The sequence below is a fragment of the Pipistrellus kuhlii genome, unplaced genomic scaffold (genome assembly GCF_014108245.1).
Source record: "Pipistrellus kuhlii isolate mPipKuh1 unplaced genomic scaffold, mPipKuh1.p scaffold_m20_p_1, whole genome shotgun sequence".
Classification (NCBI taxonomy): domain Eukaryota; kingdom Metazoa; phylum Chordata; class Mammalia; order Chiroptera; family Vespertilionidae; genus Pipistrellus; species Pipistrellus kuhlii.
The window spans coordinates 636,733-661,148 of record NW_023425404.1 but is presented as its reverse complement, the minus strand read 5'-3'; the positions used below and the strand labels follow the sequence as shown (position 1 = coordinate 661,148).

Genomic DNA, 24,416 nt, shown 5'->3' with positions numbered 1-24,416 from the left:
ACAGACGGCTTCCTGTGGAGAGTTTCAGGTGCCCATTCTCTGCGCTGGAAGTGTGGCCACAGCTGTCCTTCAGCCACAGAGACTGCCCTCCCCCAGGCCTGCAAAGGAAATGTCAGACACCTCCTCCATCCGTTCCCTGTGCAAAGCAGACCCTTAACGAGAAGCCTCAGTTGCCCCGTGAGTAGGAGATTTGATAAACGGGCCAGGGGTGTGGGTGCTGACATGACTATTGTGATGACTAAGCTGCTTGATGAGTTTCATGCTGTGAGCCGTGGTCACAGCTCATCGCCAGGCCGATCCCCCGGCCCCTTTGGGTCCAGTCAGGCGGTTGCCTCTCACTGAGCAATTTTGGGGGCCGGGGAGGGAGAGGAAGAGACGGATTTGAAGGTACACCCTTTCTACCCTTGGACGCTCCATTTTCTTACTCAGCTTAACCCCCGCGATCCCTCACTTCTCCCCTTCTCTTAATTACCTGGTCCTTTGACCGCTCCCTGACACAGGGCAGGGTCAGCTGGACCTTCCAGGGGACCCTGGTCAGCTCCCAGCTACTGGCCCTCAGGAGCCTGGAACCCACCACAGAGTGCTGAGGCGGGCCTGGCCTGGGCCCCCAGGAGGGATGATGGGTAAGGGAGGTGGAGGTGGGGGTGTGACCGCTCCATCTGCTCCAACTCTGACCATTCCTTGTCACCCTTTTCTGAATGTGAAGGGACCCGTGTTCAAGTCCTGGTTCTGCCCCTCCCTGCTGTGGCGCCCGGGCCACTTACAGGACCCTCAGTGCTTCAGTGTCCTCAGTTTAAAATGGGGTGAGCGCCCGCGTCAGAGGAGGGACCCGATACTGAAATTTAACCAGCGTGAGGCCTCCGAACACTCCATTTGCCAGTAAGGAGCCAGTACTTCGTGACACCTACTATGTTCCAGATGCGATTCTCAACCGCTTTCCTTTACTACTCAAAGCAGTCGTGGGGAAAACATTTTTATTCTCATTTTACAGGTGAAAATCTGAGACAGAGATTTAAGGAGGCTTCCCAGGTCATCTGGTTATTAGATGCTATTTACGTGGCCATATTCTCAACCCCCAAACCCCCGTGGAGGCTCCAGGGACTCCCTCACTATTTGAGCCCCACTGTGTGTCATAGATCCGGGTGACTCTAGGAATATATGGAAGTTCTTGGGTTTTGGGTGTAGCTGTTCGCTTTGGCCACAATAATACTACACAGCAAACAACATGAGAACTTCAGTGGCAAACCACAGTGAGCTTTGATTTCTGGTGTCTGCTGTCTGCAGCCATGGGGGTTGGCTGATGTGGGCTGGGCTCACTGGAGGTGGCTCTGCCCTCACAGTCTCTCCTCCTCCCCCTGGGATCAGCAAGCTACCCTGAAACAAGCTTCTCCCGCTGATGGCAGAGGCCCGGAGGGCAGGTAGAAATCGGTAGAAATCGGTGAGATTAAGCATACCATCACTCCATCCCATTCTATTGGCCAGTGTGAGTCACATGGTCAACCCAAAGGCCAGGGCAGGGGCGAGGGAGCTGCCAAGTCACGTGGAAGAGATGACTTGGCCGCCCGTTCTTCCCTCCCTCTTGCCCGGTACCTGGCGGCCTCTGGTGACACCAGGAAGCAGCAGGACCATGTCAAGGTCCCCGCAGAAGACAGCAGAGCCCTGGACCTCCCACCGCCCTCTCATCGGGATGAACGGGTGTGGCTTTGACTAACCCCCTCCATGGGCTGTGGGGAAATATTAGCTGTAGCTTTTCTTCACATCATTGTCTCTGATCATGTTAATGATAATATACTTCACAGCTGTCTGGGTCTTGAGATTGCACAAGGTACTCATTATCTTCCTGATCGAAGGGTGCAGAGGAGGGAGAGAGCCTAGGAGAATGTATAATTAATAACAACAGTAACAACAATAGCACCTTTTTCCGCTCTCTCCGTGTTCCAGGCACTAATTCACACAACTGACTCATTCAATAGAAGAGGAATGGCTCTGGGGTCGGAATCTGCTTTGGAATCTCAGGAGTTCTGCTTCTCAGCTGTGCAGCCTTGGGCAGCTTACTGTGTATCAGTTTCCTGAAGCTGCTGGAGCAATGGCCACACACTCTGAGAAATGCACTCTCACAGAGCTGGAGGACAGGGAACCGGGAGGGCTCCTCTGGTTGGGCGGATCTGCCCACCTCCACCTGCTCAGCTGTCTGAAAGCAGCTCCTTTTAAAAAATTTTTATTTTATTGATTTTTTACAGAGAGGAAAAGAGAGAGATAGAGAGCTAGAAACGTCAATGAGAGAGAAACATCGACCAGCTGCCTCCTGCACACCCCCTACCGGGGATGTGCCCGCAACCAATGTACATGCCTTTGATCGGAATCGAACCTGGGACCTTTCAGTCCTCAGACCGACGCTCTACCACTGAGCCAAACTGGTTTCGGCTGAAAATAGCTTCTAATCCCACTGCTGGTGCTGGCTGGGTAGGGCTGACACCCCTGGGTAATGATGTTTAGTTTTTTTTTTGTTTTGTTTTTTAAATATTTTAATGAGTTTTTACAGAGGAAGGGAGAGGGAGAGAGAGTTAGAAACATCTATGAGAGAAGCATTGGTCCAGGAGGTGGATGAGCAAAGAGTGTCAAAGCCATTTGGGAGCGAGGAGCAGGCAGGGACCAGCTCCACAGGAACTTAAATAGGACCACGGCGCAGTATTTGGCTGTGGCTCCCTCTGCTGGTGAGTGCGTGTACTGCACGTGCCCACCGGCCACCAGGAAAACTGGCCACAATTCATTCATTCATTCCTCCTGGATCACCAAGCAGAGGAGACCCACGGACAGCCAAAGGGATGCTGGCCGTCTTCCCGATGTCCTGGTGGGAATGCGAACCTAACCAACGAGGTGCAAGATGAGGACTTTATTGGCGTCATCGCAAGACACAAATCATCCGAAAGGAAAAAAAAAAAAAAAAGATTTAGGTTATTCACCAGACAAAAACATATTCTCAGGTGATTCGGGTTAATGCCAGAGGCCAAACAATAACTTAAATGTTGATGCAAAAGCATACGTCAACCTCGCAGTTCCGGATGCCCGTCCAGTTCTTGGAGCAGTAAAGGAAAAGTTCTTCCCGCTTATGGTTTTTGCACGTTTGAAATAATTTATAGTCTCCCAATTAATCTTGGTTCTCTGACAGTCGAGGCTATTCTTTCCAGTGGTTGAGACAGCCTTTAAACTGCGATTCAGACTTTTTTTTCCCCAAGTAAACTATAAGGTTCACGCGTTATAAGATACCGCGGCCCCAACCCTCCCGCGCTAAGCCTCGGCGCGCGACTGCATCCCGCGAGGTTTGGCTCCTGCGGGCCTCCGTAGCGCCCCGGGCAACTTCCGTTTCTGACGCCAGCCATGCGAGTGCACTTCCGGCAGCGGCGGCGGCGGCAGCTTCTGCGGCCGAGGCAAGATGGTGAGTGACTAAGGCTTTTGGATGGTGGTCGTGATGTGACGGGGTCCGAGCGGCCGGCCCGATCTCCTTGGGGGATGGAGGCTCCGGGCGGCGGTGCCCGGGTGCCCGCGGGTCGTGCCGACCTGCGGGCCGGGCTCGGGGAGCTGGGGCCGCGGCTCGGCGCGAAGGGTCCCCCAGGAGGACCAGGAGGACGGCGGGGCGAGGCGGGCCCGGCCGCCCGGCTCTGGGGCTCTGCTGACCGGCCGGGAGCCTCCTTCAGCACCTGGGATGAGGGGTTTTGAGCCGCTCAGCCGGCGGGATGTTCGCCCTGCGGAAGGGAGGGCTTCGGTGCCGCCGAGCGGGGCCGTGGAAGGCCGCTCCGAGCGGGGCATTTGAAGGCTGACAATTGTAGGGCGGGTGGAAGCCGGAGGGAAAGGCCCCGGGGTGCGTTCTTAGCAAAACACCCAATTCCCTTAGCAAATGTTTATGGAGCACCTGCACTTTTGGGGCGCGGACGAGGCTCTCTTCTAGGCGCTTGGGATGGAGGGGTTGAGCGTGATGGACCTTCTCTGCCTTCGTGGGGCTTCCTTTCTAGGAAAGGCAGCCGAACCGAGAGAAAGATGTACGTAGGTGAAGCCAGAGAGCGGGATAGAGAGGGTTCGTGGAGTGGCCGTGGTTACATGGCCGTTTGATAGGGCAGCCTGGGGTGGGGAGGGACCTCCGGGGATGAGGGTTGAGCTTAGAGCTCAATGAAGCGGGAGAGGAGCCTGTGCACAGAGGGGGACGCGGCCCGGGAGCAGGGACAGCAAGTGCGAAGGGCCGGAGGCGGGACTGTGCAGCCTGCGTCTGAACAGCACGAAGGCGGCCCACTGAGCCTCGCAGGGCTTCTAGGACTTGGGGTGCTGTCGAAGCGAATGCCAGCTACTTACCCAGCATTTCCTCCTCTTCCTCAAAACCGTCCCTTGAGGCAATTCTTATCCTGACTTTACCTGGGAGGAAACCGACACCGGAAGTGGCTGTGCTAGAGCAGGAACCCTGCCCGGCTCTCCTGGAGCCCCTTCTGTGCTGGCCCAGTGGTCCATGTGGTGGAGACACACACGGATACTGTGGACCCGAGTGCGGTTCCCGGCTACAACTCTGACATTGTAGCAATATGTGCTACTTCTCTGGGCCTCGGTGGTTTTGTGTGTCCATTCGAGGGGATGGTAGTGCAAGCTCATGGTGTCTGTGAGAATTGAGGTGATACCCTGAGGCCTTCAGCGCATGGCTTGGCATATAGTGTATCTTTTTACTGAGTCCCATCATGTGAAATGCCCCCGGCGTGAAGAAGTGTGGGATCTGTTCAGGAAAGCGTCCTCTGCTGGGGCCGGACCGGCAGCATCATGAGGAAGGTCGAGGAACCTGGAAAGTTTATCTGAAAGTAGAGGCACCTGCAGCCGCTTTGTCAAGGGCCCAGCATGCTAAGCTGAAGAGTTGGATGCTACTCCTTAAGTCAGTGTTTCCCAAACTTCTCTCATGATGAGAATCACCTGGTGGAGTTGTTAAAATATAGATTCCTGAATCCCAACTAACTAGTGCTCTAAGACAGAGCACTAAGTTAAGTATACAATTTTACCTATATGTTCCCAAAAATTCTAGGTTAGCACTTCATAGTTGGGATTCAAGAATCTATTTTAACAACTCCATCAGGTGATGCTCATCATGAGAGAAGTTTGGGAAACACTGAAGTGCTAGGGAGAGCTGCAGGTGTTTAAGAATTAAAGGATCAGCTGATGGTTTTCAAAGGTCGTGGGTGGATAGGGGAGGGGAGAAACTGGAGGCGGGAGTCTCAGTGGAGAGGCTGAGTCCAAATAAGACACAGTGACCTGGACGGAGACAGAGATAAGGGCTAATAGACGGGGGAGAGTGAGCTGGAGCGGATGGAGTTCAGTGTCCGGATTTGTGACCAGACCAACAATTAAAATGCTGACCCTGGCATTTCTGTCTCACCAATACTGTATTGGTTAGTAGTTCCTGAATCACGTAAATACTCGGTGGTTTATTACGTTACCTCATTTTCAGCAACAGGAGCTAGGATCATCCAGGCTTTCCCGTTAAGGACCCCAAGGCTCTGTCTGGTAGGTGACCTGACTTACCTGAGGTCATAAGCCTATTAGTGATGGAGTCAGAATTCAAGCCCGGATGCATCTAATTCCATGTTGTTAGGCTTGTTGTAGTTCCTCATCTAAAGAGGGGGAATAATGACCCTGCCTGGAGGATTGTGTGGAATTGAGTTAGTGAAGGAAAACGTCTGTACAGACGGGCACATAGTAAGGACCCCACACACATGAGCTGCCCCAGCCAATAGCAGATTTCCTTAAAAGTGATTGTTAAAGACTATCATTTGGACAGCCTGTGGCAGTATAGCTGTTTCCCAAAATTTCTCAGAGCCCTAGTTACCTTCTTCGGAATAAAGCAGAGAGTTTTAAAAAGGCTGCACGTGGGATATATATTGGACTTTAATTCCTTTGGGTAACCCATGATATGGTAGTTTTGTTTGATAGTGAAGCTGGCAGTGAATTTAGATTCCAATGTAGAAGTGATTTGAGGGGATTGAGGCAGTGGACCCCCAGTTAAGTAAGTTCACTAGTACTTGTTTAAAATGCAGTCTTTTCTGAGACATTGCTTTTTGTTATGCATTGTCTTGTAACTGAAGGATCTTTTATTTATTTATTTATTTATTTAAATATATTTTATTGATTTTTTTACAGAAAGGGAGAAGGATAGAGAGTTAGAAACATTGATGAGAGAGAAACATTGATCAGCTGCCTCCTGCACACCCCCCACTGAGGATGTGCCTGCAACCAAGGTACATGCCCTTGACCAGAATCGAACCTGGGACCTTTCAATTTACAGGCCGACGCTCTATCCACTGAGCCAAACCAGTTTCGGCTGAAGGATCTTTTAAAATCAGAAATCCCACTGAAGCTTATTAAAACACTTAAGTTCTTGATACCTTAAGTTGCTTTAGCTTTTCTGGCTTTAGGGGTGATAGGTGTGTAAGCTGCTATTAAAAGGAAGTCTCCTGGATCTGGTGTTAATATTAATAAGTGTAATTAATAATTTACACTAATAAAAGAAATATGCAAATTGTCTGTTACTTTGTGACGTCCACCAGCCATTTAGGAGCAAGTATGCAAATTAATCCAACAAAGATGGCCACGGCCTCGCCCCCCAGCTGCTCAGGGCCTCTGGACAGCACTCATGCAGGCTCGGAGCAGCCAGGGGGGACAGAACATCTGTGAGGAAGAACATATGAGGGGTAGGACGGGGGGCCGGGGGAACTATAGGAGCAGGAGTTCTGGAGTGTAAGCCAGAGCGAAGGCCTGAGCCCCAGGTGCCAGAGGAAAACCAGTCCCAGCAACCTATTGCATGAATCTTCGTGCAACGGGCCTCTGTGATTGTTGAAAAGGGAAAATGATTTAGTTTTCATGGCCTAATTTCACAAAACACACTCTTGGTGGTAGTTCTGTATTAAAGAACTCTGTACCAAACTCTATACCTTCCCCTCAAGAAGGGTGGCCAGAATCTTAGCCTCATTATGATAAATTAATTATGTCTGTTGATGGAATTCTCCTTGATTTATGCAATCAGTTAAAGGCGTACCATTGTGCTAACAGCTTTTTGGAAAAATAAATTGTGCCATGCCAAATGTGCTCATTGACTGCAAGTGTATCTCTAATTCAGAAATGTTAAATGAGGGGGGAAGTGCTGCCAGTGTCTTAGAACTATAGGAAAAGAAGAAAGGTGTTCTTTTGAAATCATGTTCTGAATTTATATCTCTTCCCACACCCCCAGGGTCAAAGTCAGAGTGGCGGTCATGGTCCTGGAGGTGGCAAGAAGGATGACAAGGTAAATGTGCAGCCAGATATGTTTGTGATGTGAACAACTAGTGGGAACTGTCATAGGTCTCAGCTGCGTTCTTTGGGGATTCACCAATCTTAAAACGCAAAATAAATAATCTTGTAGTTATTTAGCCCAGCCTGGCCTACAGATACTGAACCCTTTACATGTTTTTGGAAAGGTTATCAACCTGTCACAAATGTATTTATGAATTAATGACTTTTAAATGTGTAAAAGTAACTTACACATTAGAGGAGTGTTAAAATAAATTGCTTCTAATTTTAGTGTTTAATTTCCTGAGATGTGAAGAATTGTCTCAAGTTATATCACCTCAAACTTTTGGAATGTAACTCTGAATTCTAACTTCTATTCCTTATTGAATAATCTATCATTGTGTGTTATAAAAAGAAAGACCAATTACATTCACGTATTAAAACTGCAGAGATATAAAACCTAGAGTATTTTTTTTAAAGAACAGTTTTTAATAGTATCCTAAAAGATAAGGAAAATTATATCACCTGGAAATAGACAATGATTCTTCAGAAATGTTTGTGTTTTAATATGATTTGTGTGACTCTTTTCCCCCTGCTGTTCTGAAAACTCGAGGACAAGAAGAAGAAATATGAACCTCCTGTACCAACGAGAGTGGGGAAAAAGAAGAAGAAAACAAAGGGACCAGATGCTGCCAGCAAACTGCCACTGGGTAAGGACACGGCTCTTCCTTGCTGCCTTTCCCAGCCCAGGGGAATGGACTGTGTGTGTAGCTCAGACAGGAAACGGGCGTGGCTGAAGCTCCAGCTCCGGGACTGGATTCTAACTCTTGTGCACGGCATGCCTCTAGGTTGGAATAAAAGCTGTATTTTGGGTTTAACAGTTATATGACTATCTCACTTTAGGAATCTTTAACCAGTTCCTCTAATCTATTTAAAAGTAGCTTTAGAGTAGAAAACTCAGGCTGAGCTTGAGGAACTTGGAAACACATTTACTTTATGAAGCGAAGGAATGCCCTGTGTTAAGGAGTAAGAGTAAAAAATGTGCCTGCTGTAATGAATCAATATGTTATTGATAAAGAATAGATTATCAGGTCACCAGAAAAGCATAGAAAGTCAGGATACATGGATAATTAATATATGGTGAAGGTGATATTTTAGTTCTGTGGAAAGATACTGGGTTATTTATTGGCTATTGAAAGAAATAGATCCCTTGCTTTTTGCCAGATGGATTATAGGTATACATATGAAACAAATAAATAAATGAAAATTCCAAGAATAAATCTTAGGGGAGGAGAGATCTTTTGAAGAAGTCAGGAAACCCGACACCACAAAATAAAAGGTTTATTTATATAAATATTAAGAACTAGTGAAACCAAGAGAAACAGCACAAAAGAGTGTGTGGGGAAAATATTTAGCGCATGTTAACACTAGTATTTCACAACCCTACAACGGGAGGGTGTGATACATTAGTGTGCAACACTATGGACGGTCTGCACAGCATGTGCACCATTAGCACTGAGAAACTAAGCCAAAGCAAACTTACCTTCCGCATCTATGACTTATGTACACACACAGTTCACTTAGTGATTTCATTCAGTATTAGCTGATTGGTCAGTGCTCATCCCCATTTTTACAGGCTTGCCTATAACTGCCAAAATCCCTGTCCCCTTTGCATTTAGGCACCTGCTTAATTAGGGTCACCAAACTTAACCCTTTGCACTCCGCTGTCCCCTCTCAGGGGACATCGGAATTCTAGCATATTACTCGGATGTCCCCTCTCAGGGGACATTGCAGTTAATTAGTGATTACGGGGAATTGAGTTAATTCAACGCACGTTTCCGCCTTTAGCATTGAGTAGCTGGTAGCCAATGTCCAGAATGGTTCGGAGTGCAAAGGGTTAACTTTTCAGAGTCTGTACAACTAAAGTGAACTTAGTCTCTCCCTCTCTCTCTCTCTCTCTCTCTCTCTCTCTCTCTCTCTCAAGAATAAACTGAGGGGGAAGGCTGGGTGGAGGTGGGCAAAGATGGGAAATGAGGACATCTGTAATAGTGTCAACAATTTAAAAAAAAAAAGAGAGTAAACAATTGCTAACTTTAAGCTTCAAGTGTAATAAGACTTTATTTTTTTAAATTACAGTGACACCTCACACTCAGTGCCGGTTAAAATTATTGAAGTTAGAAAGAATTAAAGACTATCTTCTCATGGAGGAAGAATTCATTAGAAATCAGGAACAAATGAAGCCTTTAGAAGAAAAGCAAGAGGTAAATTGAGAAATTACTGTAGCTTTCATTTTTACAAATTAAATTCTGTTTAAGCCCTAAAACTATCCGTGGATAAATGAAATTCAAGTAGTGGAATCTTTTAGGCTTTTATAATGATTCATTATTAGCTGCCTTTTAAAAACACCAACTGCACCCTGGCCAGTGTAGTTCAGTGGTTAGACTGTTGGCTCATAGTTAAGAGTCTGTACCAATCGATGTGACTCATTCATGTTTCTCCATCCTCCCTGCCTGCCCCCCCTCCAATCAATGGGAAAAATATCCTCGAGTGAGGATTAACAAAGTAATCTATATATATAAAAGCTTAAGCAACCGTCTGACCGGTAGCTATGATGCACAATCACCATCAGGGGGCAGACACTCCAAGCAGTAGAGGAGGGAGCCTGATTCCTCGTGGAATCAGCCATGAGTTAGATTGCTGCTGGGACAGTGTCGGCCCCCAATCTGCTTCATCCGCACCCCTGACCTAGAGAGGAGGGAGGAGGGTCCCTCAGCCTATGGGGATTGGGCCAAAACCAGCCTGGTACACACATTCTTGTTCCGGTGGGGTCCCCGGGCCTGGCCTGTGGGATCAGGCCAAAACAAGCTCTCTGATGTCCCCGAGGGGTCCCAGATTGTGAGAGGGCACAAATCTGTGTAATCGGCATCTAGTAAGTAAATGTACCAACTGCTTTTTAAATCTAGTGAACTCTCAACTAAACTACTTTTTCTTCTTGGCACACTCTTCCACAGGAGGAAAGATCAAAGGTGGATGACCTGAGGGGGACCCCAATGTCAGTGGGGACCTTGGAAGAGATCATCGATGACAATCACGCCATCGTGTCTACATCTGTGGGCTCGGAACACTACGTCAGCATTCTCTCCTTTGTGGACAAGGACTTGCTGGAGCCAGGCTGCTCCGTCCTGCTCAACCACAAGGTGAGTGGAGTCTCAGTGAAAGCTCTCTCCTTCCTCTTAGATCTGCCCACCCGTCCCATGTAATTACATCTTCCACAATCAAATTCTGTGATCAGCATTGCTTGGCTGTAATGAATGTGTGAGCCTCACACCCTGTATTGAAGCGTGCTGTTCCCTGTTAGGTGCATGCTGTGATAGGGGTGCTAATGGACGACACGGACCCCTTGGTCACGGTGATGAAGGTGGAAAAGGCCCCGCAGGAGACCTATGCCGACATTGGGGGGCTGGACAACCAAATCCAGGAAATTAAGGTACGGCCAGGAGCCAGCGCTGGGTCTTCAGACTTCTGGTTTCTCGTTTAGGATACTTGGAGTTGTTTTGCATGTTTTGTTTTCTTTATTGATCAGACCAATAACTGACTCAGAGCTTACCAGCTGTGGTGTTTTATATTTCTGAATACTGAAGTAATAGAAGTAACTAATTCTGTGGTAGTTCTTGCAGCAGCTGCAGCTTAATACTTTTTACATGTAATGTTTAATGATTCTCTATGTGGGTATATAATGGCCCCATTGTGTTTACTTCAGCCAGTGATGTGTGGGGGAGGGTGAGTGGCACACACTTACACAGTGGTGGGGTCTGGAACATATTCCCTGCCCTGGTCGTGGGGTTGGGGGAGAGCCCATGGGGATGGCTGTGGGCCAGTCCTTGGCAGGTTCTTTCATCTGTAGAGGAGTCCCTCAGAGCTGTCACAGATCTCCCTGGTGACCTCTCGACAGGCGGTAACAGCAATCAGAAAGCCTTGCCCATTCTTATCTGTGAATTTTAAGTTCCATTTGCTGAGGAAGTTTTAGATGTTATTCAAGGCTGACTTCTACAAAGAAGTGAAGGGGAAATCAGGTGCCATTGGGAAGAGAGGGGATGGGTGCTGGGAGCTCCAGTAGGACAGGTGTCTCAGTGTGTCCTTGCCACTAGTGACATCAGCACGTTATCTCCAACAAGAGTAATGGAAAGTTTAGCTTATTTTTTGTTGAAAGTGAGATGCTTGTGACGCCAGTTCATGAATATGGTGGTGATTTCAGTAAGAAAGCTTTTCGCTTTTACGTAGTGTTTGTTTCCTATAGGAATCCGTGGAGCTTCCTCTCACTCATCCTGAGTATTACGAAGAGATGGGGATAAAGCCCCCGAAGGGGGTCATTCTCTATGGGCCACCTGGCACAGGTATGTGTGCTGTGGGTTGGTCACTTCAGGCACTCAGTGCAACCTGAGGAGCAGCGTTAGTTACAAAACCTGTTGAGTGGAGATACCACAGGGTGTTCTAAGCAATATTTTGGAATTTTGGGATGAGCAGCTTCTATGGAAAAACACCTATTGCATTAGAAAGTGTGTTTATCTGTATAACAGATGCACTAAGAAACGGAGGACTTGAAATTGTAGCCTGCACAGAGTCAGTGTGTTAAAAAGAATTGTAGGAACTGCAACAATAAACCAGTAGGCACTCCTTTCAAAAATGCCTGCTCAGTGTGATGTATTTAGTTCCCAAAAACTCCTACACTCAAACACACTAGATGTAGATGCTATAAAAATGTAATTCCTTCAAAAATTTATAAAAGTAATTAGTCTTTTGAAAAGAGGTTGTAAGAAAAGTGAACAAAACAGTGCTTCACCTTGGCTGTGCATTGTAATCACCTTGGGAGCTTTAAAAACACTGGTGTCTGGGCCCCTCCCTGAAGATTCCATTGTGTTGTCTGGAGTATGATCATGCATCAGAGCCATGGCAGAGAGTCATGATTTAAAACCTACCCTGTGCTGTTCAGATTAGGTTCATTTTCCTGGTCCACTGACACTAAGTATTCATATTGGGATGAATAAATGCATGAAGGTTAAAAAAAAAGACCAAAAAAAAAAACCCTATATAATAAAAGCCTAATATGCTGTGTCCAACTGCAGTGTGCATGATGCATACTGACCACCAGGGGGCAGACGTTCTGACCAGTAGGTTAGCTTGCTACTGGGGTCCAGCCCATCACAATGGGACAAGATGGAATGGACGCATCCTGGAGCCCTCCCCGGCCCAATCTTCCACTGTGGGTCCCTCAGCCTGGTCTGTGTCCTCTCGCAATCCAGGACCCCTCGGGATGTCAGAGATCCAGGTTCTGCCCAATCCACCAGTGTACAGTTTGTACACTAGGCCTCTAGTCTATATATATAAAAGGCTAATATGAAAAGTGTCCCCTCTGGAGTTTGATTACTCGCTATGATGTGCGCTGACCACTGGGGGTGGTGCAAAACAAAACCTTGGCCAGCAGCCAGAAGGCCCCATCAGTCCTGATCGCCAGCCAGGCCTAGGAACCCTACCTGTGCATTGGGCATCTATTAATAGTATATATATAATTGACTTGTGTAAGTTGTGCAGTCCAGGACTTAGCATTTCATTTCTATATAAATTACAAAGGAAGAAGGTCATTTGATTGACTTAAAACCATGTACCCAAGAGGGTGGCATGCCTTTTCATCATAGGAATCCATCCATATTTAATATCCATTTAATTGGTAATGACAGAGTTTCTGAGGATTTACCCCCTTTATCTTTTTCAATATAAAATAGGTAAAACCTTATTGGCTAAAGCAGTAGCAAACCAAACCTCAGCCACTTTCTTGAGAGTGGTTGGCTCTGAACTTATTCAGAAGTACCTAGGCGATGGGCCCAAGCTCGTTCGGGAATTGTTTCGAGTTGCTGAAGAACATGCACCATCCATCGTGTTTATTGATGAAATTGATGCCATTGGGACAAAAAGGTAGACTTTCTTTTACCCATTTTGTAAACTTAAGAGGGAAAATGGAGCTCTTCTCTGAGTGACCATTGGGTGCTCCTGTGTGGCCTCAGTGTTTGCCAGTTCCTACTCTGGCTCTCCCTGATGCTGGGTGGTTGTGAACCTGAAGATTGGTCGGTCAATAACCGCATCCTGAGCATCTGCTCTGAGCCGGGCTCCATCTAGACTCAGGTCACAGCCATGACCACAAGTCTCTGGCCTCAAGGAGCACTCAGGTTGGGGGACACCAAACTTGGGAGATAAAACTTTGGCAATGAAAACTGCTACGAAGAAAATAATGAGATATGTAAGCTGGCTATTGGGTTGACAAGAGTGTTGAGGTGTTTTGCTGTAATTTCCCTTTAGCAGGAGATCATTTGGGTCTTCATTCCTTCTCCTTCTTTTCCAAAGATATGACTCCAACTCCGGTGGTGAGAGAGAAATTCAGCGAACAATGTTGGAGCTGCTGAACCAGTTGGATGGATTTGATTCAAGGGGAGACGTGAAAGTCATCATGGCCACAAACCGAATAGAAACTCTGGATCCAGCACTAATCAGACCAGGTCACATTTGCTTTTGCTTCATTGTGGAGAATAGCTGTCATAATTTATGTGTATTTGTGTTTCATAAGCGTTGTTTGGGGAGCTAATGAGATTATAAAATGATACATGTAAAGGCAACATTGTACTGAAATTTGAATAACCTTGAGGTTATAGATAAGAACATAATACAGGCTGTGCAGCGTGGCTCTTTGAATTTTGATGTTATGTAATCTTTTCTTTCCCAGATACTCCCTTTTAAGCCTCAAAGACTTTTTTCCTAAAGAAATGAAGTAATTCATATAATAGTTTAGGTCCAGTTTTTATATTCATTTAGCAGTAAAAGTGGTAGCTAATTTGTTTACTCTCTTCGTAACTTTTTTAACTGGACTGATCTGTCCTTTTGCACTATCTGTGCTGTTCAGAAACCATTCCTTTGATGTGTTGCTGGAGGTAGCAGAGAAAATAAGTGAATTCAGACATAGAACTTACAAACTAGAATGGTGAGTGTTCACCTTTTAAGATTTATACATGGAAATTTAGAGGAAACAGGCAGTGTATGACCATGTCCTCCTTCCAAAGGACACTGACCCTGCACAGGAGGAGACAGGCACGGCTCAGTGGGCCGAGAGCTGCGCTGAAGCCTCTGTACTTACAGGCCGCATCGACAGGAAGATCGAGTTCCCCCTGCCGGATGAGAAGACCAAGAAGCGCATCTTCCAGATCCACACGAGCAGAATGACGCTGGCTGATGACGTGACCCTGGACGACTTGATCATGGCCAAGGATGACCTCTCTGGTGCTGACATCAAGGTGAGAACTGTGCGGGCTGGAACTCTTGGTTTTGTCACATCCGTTTATGAGTTAGAATGGTTCTTCCCAGGTGACCAGGATTTAGAATAAGGCCTGGCAGTGCTGACTATGCTACATCCTGCTTTTTATGGAAGATCTGGTTTCTGTTACATTGAGGGGAGGAGTGGGATAGAGACGTGGTCTTTTCATGCTGCTGCCTGCGCTGTGTCTATAGACTACATTAGTGTCTCAGTTGGAAAGCAAAATCTCTTCTTAAAACAGAAATTTGGTTTTGCACCAACTTTTTTTACTTTGAAATAATTTAAGCCTTCATAACAGTTGCAACAATAGTAAACACCCATTACTTCGATTTATGAAATGTTGCCATTTTACCAGTTTGCTTTATCTTTCTATGGACATATTTTTTCCTGCTAAACCATAACCAAATAGGAACTTCAATGTTAGGATTATTTATATTATTTCATTGTTTATATTTTGTTTTGTAACAGGTAATTCTTAAAAACTCACTCTACTAAATGTTCTCTTATGCCTGTCAGTAAATGAAATGGTCATATGCTGTCTGTTGCCTCTAAATCTCTGTGCATAAATAATCTATTACTTAGAAATGTTACTCCCTTTAAAGTGGGGCTGTGAGAACTCACTGACCTGCCAGGCCACGCCCACACAGCTGGTTAGCACCTGAGCGAGTGCTAGACCCCTGAGCCTTACTTCCGGCCAGTCCTCTGCCTTAGTTACTGCATTCTAAGCCGCCTCAGCCCCTCTGAGAAAACAATTACAATGCTTAACGCATTTTAAAGAATCTAATCTTTTCCTAAATAAATTTGAGTAATTTGTGTCTAAAACAAGTGTCTTCCACCTTACTTCAGAACAGCTCTCTGAATTGTTAGGATAAAAAATAAAAGTATTTCACTTTCCGAACATCCCGTTCTTTCTTACAGGCAATCTGCACAGAAGCTGGTCTCATGGCCTTGAGGGAACGCAGAATGAAAGTAACAAATGAAGACTTCAAAAAATCGAAAGAAAACGTTTTGTATAAAAAACAGGAAGGCACCCCCGAGGGGCTCTATCTCTAGGAGCCTCTGCTGCCTTCGAGGACGTGCCCAGGAGTGCGGCCCCGGGGAGGGGGTGGTGGGAAGTCGCCCAGAGGATCCTTTTCCAGTTGCTCTTCGTTAGCGACCCATTCTGTGTGCTGTGTGCCTCTGAGCACGACGTGTAGGAGCCGACGTGCAGCTCCATTCCCAATAAAGCGAGCTCTTTCTCAAGCACTCGTCTGTCTGGAGCAGCCATGCCACCGCTCGGCAGGTGGATTTGGTGTCAGGGAAGCTTTTGTTCTGGGCGATCAGAGTGCAGCCTTCAATACCTGTGTCCTCGCATCACACCCCAGGCGGGTGGTGGCTGCACCACAGCAGCCAGTGAGGAAGACGTGACCATAGCCACATGCCAGGGATTTCTGAACCCAGGGACAGGGAGGGCAGGTCTGGTAGGAGAGTCTTCACCCCTGACCTTTGCAGGCTTCTCTTATCAGCACCAATGCTTCTTTCCTACACCCCACTACCCCCAAGTGCTGGGAACCCACAGTCACAGGACACAGCCTTTGTTGCTAGGGCCTCAGCCAAAATTCTAGTCTTTCTGGCTTTCCTGGATGAGTGGCCAAATAAATTTTTCTTACGTGATTCTAGAGATTGTGACTTTAAAAAGCCAGAGCAGCTGGGCAGCCCTCACAGAACAGCCCTACCTCAGCGGCGCTGGCACACAGGACACATCTCACAGGCAGGGGTGGTCTGCTGGAAAGCTGGCAGGCTGCGGCCCGGCTCCCCTCAGCAGGACTGTCTCCTCGGGCAGTGCTTTCCCCACTGCACACGAGTCCCCAGGGTCCTGTCAGCAGATGCTGACTCGGCAGAGCTGGGGCGGGCCTGGGCCCACATCTCTTAACAGGCTGGTCCACGCTGGAGGCATCACCAAGAAGGCTGAGGGAATAACAGACTTTCTAAGTGCACCTGATACAGGCCGGAACTCCCAGTTTTAATGACTGCATACTGCCCTGATCTGAAGACAGGGCAGATCTGCTCTCCTAACCGGTCCCGGGGGAGGAGGTGTAGGGGTTGAGTAACCACACCTTTCTAATCACGACTAAACCCAAAAGACTTGGCAAGGACCACCACGGTGCCTCTGAGCGGTCATTCACCCGTGGCGCTGGCTAGGAGAGGAGGAGCGGGACAACGCGCACACACCAAGCACACTAGGTTTGGTTACCACGGCCTGTTCTATGTACATGTAAACACAAGATTCGCATACATAACATGTAAAACGAGGGCTTCTGTCATTGGCACATCCAAAAAAATGTGCAGGAGATGAGACATAACCAGACACAAATTATCTAGAAAACTTTAAAAATGGGTTTGCTGGCACGCATGCTCGCACACCTGGTCCCACTTCGTGCTCCCCCGGCTCCCAGGGCAGGGACAGCCCTGAGGCGGGGCCCATCCCCGGTTCTAGTCCTCCAGCAGCAGCTCCAGCTCCTCCAGGGGCAGGCGCACTCGGAGCTCCTTCTCCGTCATCAGGTCCAGGATCTCCTGCATCTCGTCGGGGAAGTACTCCACGGCGTCCATGTACAAGGCCTAGGGCAGAGAGCCACCGCCCGGTCACCAGCCACTCCCTGTCCCGCAGGCCTGCCCTCAGACCCCTCCACAGCCCACCAGCTCCTCCTGTCCTGCCTCCTTGGCAGCGCCTCAGCACATCAGAGGACATGACCTCAGGGCAGAGGGAAGGAGTCAACTCCAGGTGGGACCAGTTGGCAGGCAGGTTTCTCATGTCTGACTGGACTCTGCAGGGCAGTCGGCCATGGATCCCAACGCCTGCTGTCTCTGGGCGAATGCCAGGAAACCCACAGCAACACCCCTGAACCCCAGCTCCACGCAGAGACCGGCTCAGGCTGCACTGGGCAGTTCCCCAGAGGGGCCTGGATGGGCCCCATCTCCCTGACAGGGACAGGCAGGTGGACAAGGGGACTGACGGGGCAGGAAGGTCCTCGGGTGTCAGGACATACCGTGGCCTTTAGAACTTACCTTTGCCCAAGGACAACTCTGAAGTGCTTTGTAGAACACACCCTTGCTTCTGTCCTTGTTTCCTAACGAAACCTGAGGGGGGAGGAGGGGACACAAAAATGAATTGAAGCAGGTAGGCTGAAGGTCCTCGGCTGCAGCCACCCATGAGGACATCCGCACAGCAGCTACCGGGTGTCTACATACCAGGGGACGCTAGCTATCGGGCCCCTGCTGTGCGGGGTCCATTCCTCCAGCAACAGGCCCAGAGTGCTGACCGGTCACACTTCTGGCCGGCCATCATTTCTCCTGTGGCTGCAGCCTTTCATTCCTAACAATGCCTGGGACCCCCAAGGCCCTGTGTGTGTGGTGAGGCTGATGGCTTTACACGGAGAAGACCTCTGCTTTATCACGTGCCATTTTCTGAAAACTCTCGGAGAAAAGAGAGCCCGGACTGCTGAATGGGTAACACTGAACGTAAGCTTCAGGCAGGCATTTCAGTCCGAGAGGGTGTATGTAGACAGTCGGCAGGTCTCTACAGTATAACATCCTTAGTCTCAATTCAGACATGCCCTCTCTCCACGCCCACTGTGAGAGCCGGAGCTGCAGGTAGCACCCCCCCCCACCCCCCCCCCCTGGGCCTCTCCCTCTTCCCAGGAAGGGACCTGTCGCTTGGCGGCCACTCCATGCACTCAGCCCACCGGAAAGCGCCCCAGGCTGCCAGGCGTCTGCAGCTGTGGTGGGCACAGGCCAAGCTCACGGAGCTGAAGTCTGTTTCTGGACTGCATCCACCCACCCACCTCCTCCAGAATCATTCCCAGAACCTTCTAGGGGACGCCAGGTCTCTGCCAGGCGGCTGGTGCTTGGCATCCGGCATGGCTCAGTGAGGGTTGCTGACCAACCTTCCGGAAACCCTGGCAATGGCCTCTAGAGACTCCAATCTGTGCCCACTTCCTCTTCCATTTTTTCACGTTACCACCCACCATCACTGAGACTGTACCTTTGGGCTGTACCCACCATCTGTGATCAAAGGTTCAAGCCTCCCTATGTCCCTCCACAGAGCCTCCCGGCTGGACACTCCTGCTTCCCACCCTGGCGTGAGCCTCAGCTGTCCCGAGGCTAGACCTCTGCCTCGCACCCCAGGAGCCAGTGTGAGCTGCCCCTACAAAGCACTTCAATGTCCTCTCCTAAAATACTGACAAACTTTTAGAAGATTCACTACTGCAAGTTCTCACCCACCGTGTCTGTGAGACTCAGAGGCCCTGGACCCAGCAGCCCAGTTGCTTCTCTGAGTGGGCTAGCCTCTTTGGAGACCCTCTCTCTGCGATTACCAACCGGCCACCACACTCCCACTGGGCTGTACAGAAGGGTCTCGGCCAGGGGAGAGCCTGTGACACCACTGGTTCTCTCTGTTCGGAACTCCCTATACTACGACGGCCTGGATGTAACTGCTCCTTCTCACTACAGCGCCCACCTTCTAATTTCCTCGTCTTCAACCCGACCCTTGTACAGTTGCCAAGTCAGGGCTGAGATCTAACCAGTGGGTGATGCCCATGCACGCCATGCCCCGTGGGGCTGTGACGGGGAAAGGGTCTCTCCTCGGGCACCTGGAAGCGTCTCGGGGCTCTAACCGGGACCAGGCACAGGACCGAAGTCACAGCTACGGGAGGGGCAGAACTGCAGGTATGGTCCCCACGTAAAAGCCTCCGAGGCCGCCAACAACAGTCCCTAACTACTGACTAAGCCTCACACCATAACGCCCAGCAACTCCTCCTTCCTGTCATTCCCCAAACACCCCACTTAAAACTGCTACGTGCAACCCCGAGAGCCTGACATAGTCCCCGTCCAGGGGCGAGGCACAGGAAGCGCCTCCCTCCCAGCTTTCCCGCCCAGGGCCCCTGGACACCTGCCCTTTCCACATAAAAAAACAAAGACTCCAAGCATTTTCTTACCAAAAAACTCAAGTACATCCTCCACAGTAAGGGGCACTGGCTGCCGTGCTCACTCCGGATGGCGTTCTCAAACAGGGCTCTGATCCGGTGCGTCAAGCCGGTCTCAGGAATCGTGGCGTAGACCTCTCTGCCATCTACCCTGCAAGACACCGGCTCGTGAAACCCCGGGAAGGTCTCACACTGACATCACAAGAGGCAGAGGTGCCTGTGTCCGAGACAAAGAACGTCAGCAGCAACGGGGTCACAGCTGTGGGAGGCAGGCTGTCCCTCGGGTCGGGGGAGCGGGCGTGTGGAGTACAGATGGGACGCGCTCCTCCACAGCCAGAGGGAGGCGGTGTCCAGGGTCCTGTGGTTTCTCACACACCCAGGCCTTGCTTCTCAGGAACCTGTCATAGAGGCGGAGTGGCTTGCCCAAGGTCACACAGCTGGTAACTGGAAGAGCTGAGATGTGCACCCAGAGTCCAACTCCAGGGCCTGGCTCTTACCCATAAGCTTCCACCACAGCGTCTCCGATACCGAAGGCCTGACCATTCCTACCCACAAACCATAAGCGAGGCGCAGGGTCCCAGAAGCCATGGCCTAGGAGGACGACCACAAAAGCCTCTAATGCAAGATGCTGCTCTTTGCAGGTCTCTTCTATAAACCCTACACACCCACACCGGGTGCCAAGCTCGTTTCTGTACCCCTGAGGCTCAGAGGCTGGGGGACGTACATACATTCCATAAAGATGTGGACACATTGCCTGGCCAGTGTGGCTTAGTGATTAGAGGATCGGCCTGTGGACTCGAGTCTCCAATTCGATTCCGGTCAAGGGCATGTACCTTGGTTGCAGGCACATCCCCAGTGGGGGGCGTTCGTTCAGAAGGCAGCTGATTGATGTTTCTCTCATCATTGATGTTTCTAACTCTCTCTCCCTCTCCCTTCCTCTCTGTAAAAAAATCAATATATATTAAAAAAAAAAAAAAAAGTGTGGACACATGAACAAGATGAACTGAATTACCTCTGGACGGTCTCTACCAGTCTCTTCCTCATTTTCTCAGCCTCAATGGCAAACAGCCAAGGCTCCAAGGGTTTCGCAGACCTGGTGACTGCGTCGAAGAACCTCCTGGTCCGGTTGGCGCTGTGGGACTTGCTCTGAATCTGGACGTAGGACCGCCACAGAACCTGGTTGCCTGGATACAACCTCAGAGCCTCCGAGAGCGCCTGCCGCAGGGGAGCCAGAGGGTAGACGCTGACTTTCATGTGGAACCTGAGCAGGCTCGTGTGCATCAGTGTGACCGCCTCGAGGACGCTGCTCACGCTCACGCTCGGGGGGCAGGCACTGGCCTCCAGGCCCGGGCCTTCTGCGGGGAGAGCGCCCTTCAGTTTTGCAAACACCTGCTCGTGTATCTGCACAGCGGCATCGATCCCTGTGGTCAGATACTGGAAGAGCATAAAGCATTTAACCACGCTGACTAGGCGGTTAAGGGAGGCGGCGGCAGCTGGATCAGAGACACAGCTCTCACCCAAACAGTCCTGCAGTGCATGTTCGTAAGCCTTCCGAGCTTTCAGAATGTGAACGGCCAGGACCTGCCCAGTGTAGGGCCCGTAGGGACCACTCTCAGCCAGCCTGGTGAGTATGTGGACAGCTCGGGCCGTGGTGGCCACTCTGGTGTCCGGCGCCAGCTCCAGCTCCAGCGCAGCATAGAGCAGACTAAGCTCACAGACCTCCGGGTCCTTCAGCTCCCGGCTCCCTGCCGAGCTGAGTGCTGTATCGAACACTTTTCTGGCGTCCTCTGTGTTGCCAAGCAACCATTCCAGATGTGCATACTGCTTCCAGAGGCAAACATTGTTGCGGTTTTCTGGCTCCTTAAGGAGGTTCTTGGCTAGTTTTTTGCAGTTCTTTCCTCTTGATTTTAACCTCTTCTTGTTTTTAGTGTGCAGGCACCAAATGACCTAGAGGTGAAAAGGAAAGGTGACTCCATGTGCTCTCGGATGTTAAAGCAATCCCGGGCTATTCTCAGCCTGGGAAAGCCACACGAGGCGGCTACACTTTCTTCCCCACCACATGCTTGGTAAACACTTAGGCTCTCTGAGCTGGGAAACAAATCAGGATTTCTCTTTCCTCTACTGATTTTTAGAGGGAGTGGAAGGGATAGAGGGTGGGGGGAGAAAGAGAGAGAAAGAGAGACAGAGATGTGAGAGACACACATCAACTGGTTGCCTATAGCACATGCCCTGACTGGGGCCTGCAAACCAAGTACATGCTATTAACTGGATATCAAACCCAATACTTCTCAAAGCGCGGCCTGATGTTCTAACCATTGGGCACACTAGCCAGGCACAAATCAGGATTTTTTTACCAAAGCCACAGGAACCCCAAAATGAAACATCCATCGGAAACCTCTATAAACAAGGCTGACATACTCTAAATGTTCTTCTCCAGCGAGGCAGTCTCCCAATTTTATACTTTAGTGTCCCAGTGCATGGGTTTGTGCACATTAAAAGGAAATTAATTAGAAGAAATACTTTAATATTGCTGTTCGCCCTTTCTCTATAATAGAAGTGTCAACCAAATTCATGATCAACAATGACAGATCAAAACACAATCGTGAGATTGGTGCCAGTAAGAACTTTATATGTATCGTGTATGTGCAAGTCAACTTAGCCTTTTATCCTATACTAGAGGCCCGGTGCACGAAATTTGTGCACAAGTGGGGGTGTCCCTCAGCCCAGCCTGCACCCTCTCCAATCTGGGACCCCTCAAGGGATGTCCTACTGCCGGCAAACGAACATCACTCTCACAATCCGGAACCACTGGCTCCCTACTCCTTGCCTGCCAGCCTGACCACCCCCTAACCACTCCCACTAACCGCTTCTGCCTGCCAGACTGATCACCCCCTGACCGATGCCTAGCTGCTCCTCTGCTGACCCAATGGCCCCCAACTGCTCTCCCCTGCCAGCCCGGTTGCCCCCAACTGCTCTCCCCTGCAAGCCTGGTCATCCCTAACTGCCCTTCCCTGCCATCCTGGTCACCCCCAACTGCCCTCCTCTACCAGCCTGGTCGCCCACAACTGCCCTCCCCTGCCGGCCTGATCACCCACAACTGCCTTCCCCTGCTGGCCATCTTATGACAAGGGGATGGCCATCTTGTGCAAGGGTGTGACAGTCAATTAGCATATTACCTATTATATAGGATAATAAAAGGATAATATGCAATTTGACCCTAATGGCAGAACTACTGGGAACTACTGGTTGCTATGACATGCACTGACCATCAGGGGAAGACGCTTAACACAAGAACTGCCCCCTAGTGGTCAGTGTGCTCCCATAGGGGGAGCTGTGCTCAGCCATAAGCCAGCCTGACAGCTGTGAGTGCAGCAGCAGTGGGGGAAGGCTCTCCTGCATCCTTGGCAGTGCTAAGGATGTCCTACTGTGACTTAGGCCTGCTTCCTCTGGGGAGCGGGCCTAGGCCATCAGTTGGATATTCCCTGAGGGCTCCTGAGCTGCCAGAGGGATGTCTGACTTCCAGCTTAGGCTGATCCCCCAGGGAGCAGGCCTATGCTGGCAGGTGGACATCCCTGAGGGCTCCAGGACTGCAAGAGGGTGCAGGCCGGACTGAGGAACTCCCCTTCCCCCTGAATGCACGAATTTTCATGCACCGAGCCTCTAGTATATATAGAATAAACTTGCTTAATTAGACCTGCTTTCTGATTTAGCTAAACTTTTCCCAGCCCAGTGAAGCACCCCAACTTCTCTTTCAGGTAATTGTCAGCAACACAGCAATAAATATCAAAATGAAGCAGATTATTATTGTAGATCACACAGGCAGAACAAGGAGTAAATTATTTAACTGCAGCAGTGCTTGACTATATTCTGCCGAGTGAGAAAACCTAAAGTCATTTTCAAGTTCCACCATTTCTTACTTCTTTTCAGTCAGGTCAAGTTTCTAAGCTTTCTAAATCTGTTTTCCGGCTAATAAAAAGAAAATAGAATTCTACTGAGTCTCCTATCTATCTATTCCAGGACTTCTGTGAGGATCAAATGAGATAAGGCACATGAAAAACAGACATTTGGTTAAACTGTAAAATGTTTCCACCTGGCTATAAAGCAAGCTGGGTTCCTGGGCTGCAGAAACTCCAAGGAGGCTAGTCACTAGGGAGAAGAAGCTGGGCACTGCTACGTGATGTCATTACCCGGCGCCCACAGCGACCGTTGCTGGGCTGGGCTGGGCTGTGGGCTGCATTTTGTGCCACGGGGTCTTGGCAGCACCGGTTGTGATTTGGTGGGGTGTTGCTCTGGGGTGGTGGTGGTGCCCGTGTCCCACTTGGAGGAAGCCGAGTGTTGCTTTGTGGGCACTAGGTCTGTGGTGCCATTTATTTTTAAATGGCCAGTGCACGTCACGGCAGCTCCTGTGATGAGCATCTGACCCCTGGTGGTCAATGTGTGTCATAGCAACCGGCTGACCAGACACTTAGCCTTTTATATATATATTGAAGATAATACAACCTGGTGTGTGCTATCTGTAGTTAAAACGTTGGAACTTTGGGGGTTAAGATTCTATACTAACTTTGGCCAGCAGAGGGCGGAAGAGTCTATTCTAGACAAATTTCTAGCAGATACACAGATAAAAGAGCAGGGTAAGTAGCTTATTTTATCTATTTTAATAAGCCCCGAAACCCTCTTACCCTGCTTAAGCTTAAGCTTGGTTCTTAACACTAAGAGCTCACATAATCACAGGCATCTGCTGATACGAGAATCAACACAAATAGCCCAGTCACTCCTGCGTTCCTCTTGGCTCTGGCCCCTCCGAAAGG

At 49.4% G+C, this 24,416-nt stretch overlaps 2 protein-coding genes across 4 annotated transcripts in view; one reads left to right on the top strand and one right to left on the bottom strand.

Moving 5' to 3' along the window:
* Nucleotides 1-3,372: 3,372 nt before the first annotated feature.
* On the top strand, nucleotides 3,373-15,889 carry PSMC1 (proteasome 26S subunit, ATPase 1). Its single transcript, XM_036429128.2, has 11 exons — nucleotides 3,373-3,436; nucleotides 7,253-7,306; nucleotides 7,904-8,000; nucleotides 9,427-9,551; nucleotides 10,302-10,487; nucleotides 10,649-10,777; nucleotides 11,588-11,684; nucleotides 13,071-13,260; nucleotides 13,687-13,838; nucleotides 14,473-14,627; nucleotides 15,566-15,889. Exons 1-11 carry the CDS (start codon nucleotides 3,434-3,436, stop codon nucleotides 15,698-15,700), a joined length of 1,323 nt encoding a protein of 440 aa, XP_036285021.1. The 5' UTR covers nucleotides 3,373-3,433; the 3' UTR covers nucleotides 15,701-15,889.
* Nucleotides 15,890-16,871: 982 nt separating this feature from the next.
* Nucleotides 16,872-24,416, bottom strand: part of NRDE2 (NRDE-2, necessary for RNA interference, domain containing) — a 35,657-nt gene continuing 28,112 nt past the window's right edge. For 2 of the 3 annotated variants that reach the window (XM_036428991.2, XM_045573027.1), the window contains exons 11-14: nucleotides 20,621-21,555; nucleotides 19,621-19,759; nucleotides 17,693-17,764; nucleotides 16,872-17,245 (exon numbers count right to left, since the gene is read on the bottom strand). In XM_036428991.2, coding sequence (XP_036284884.1) covers nucleotides 17,120-17,245; nucleotides 17,693-17,764; nucleotides 19,621-19,759; nucleotides 20,621-21,555 — 1,272 coding nt within the window. In that variant the 3' untranslated portion in view covers nucleotides 16,872-17,119. Of the gene's footprint in view, nucleotides 17,246-17,692; nucleotides 17,765-19,620; nucleotides 19,760-20,620; nucleotides 21,556-24,416 lie in introns of those variants that run through there. The other variant, XR_006740066.1, reaches the window with a different exon arrangement.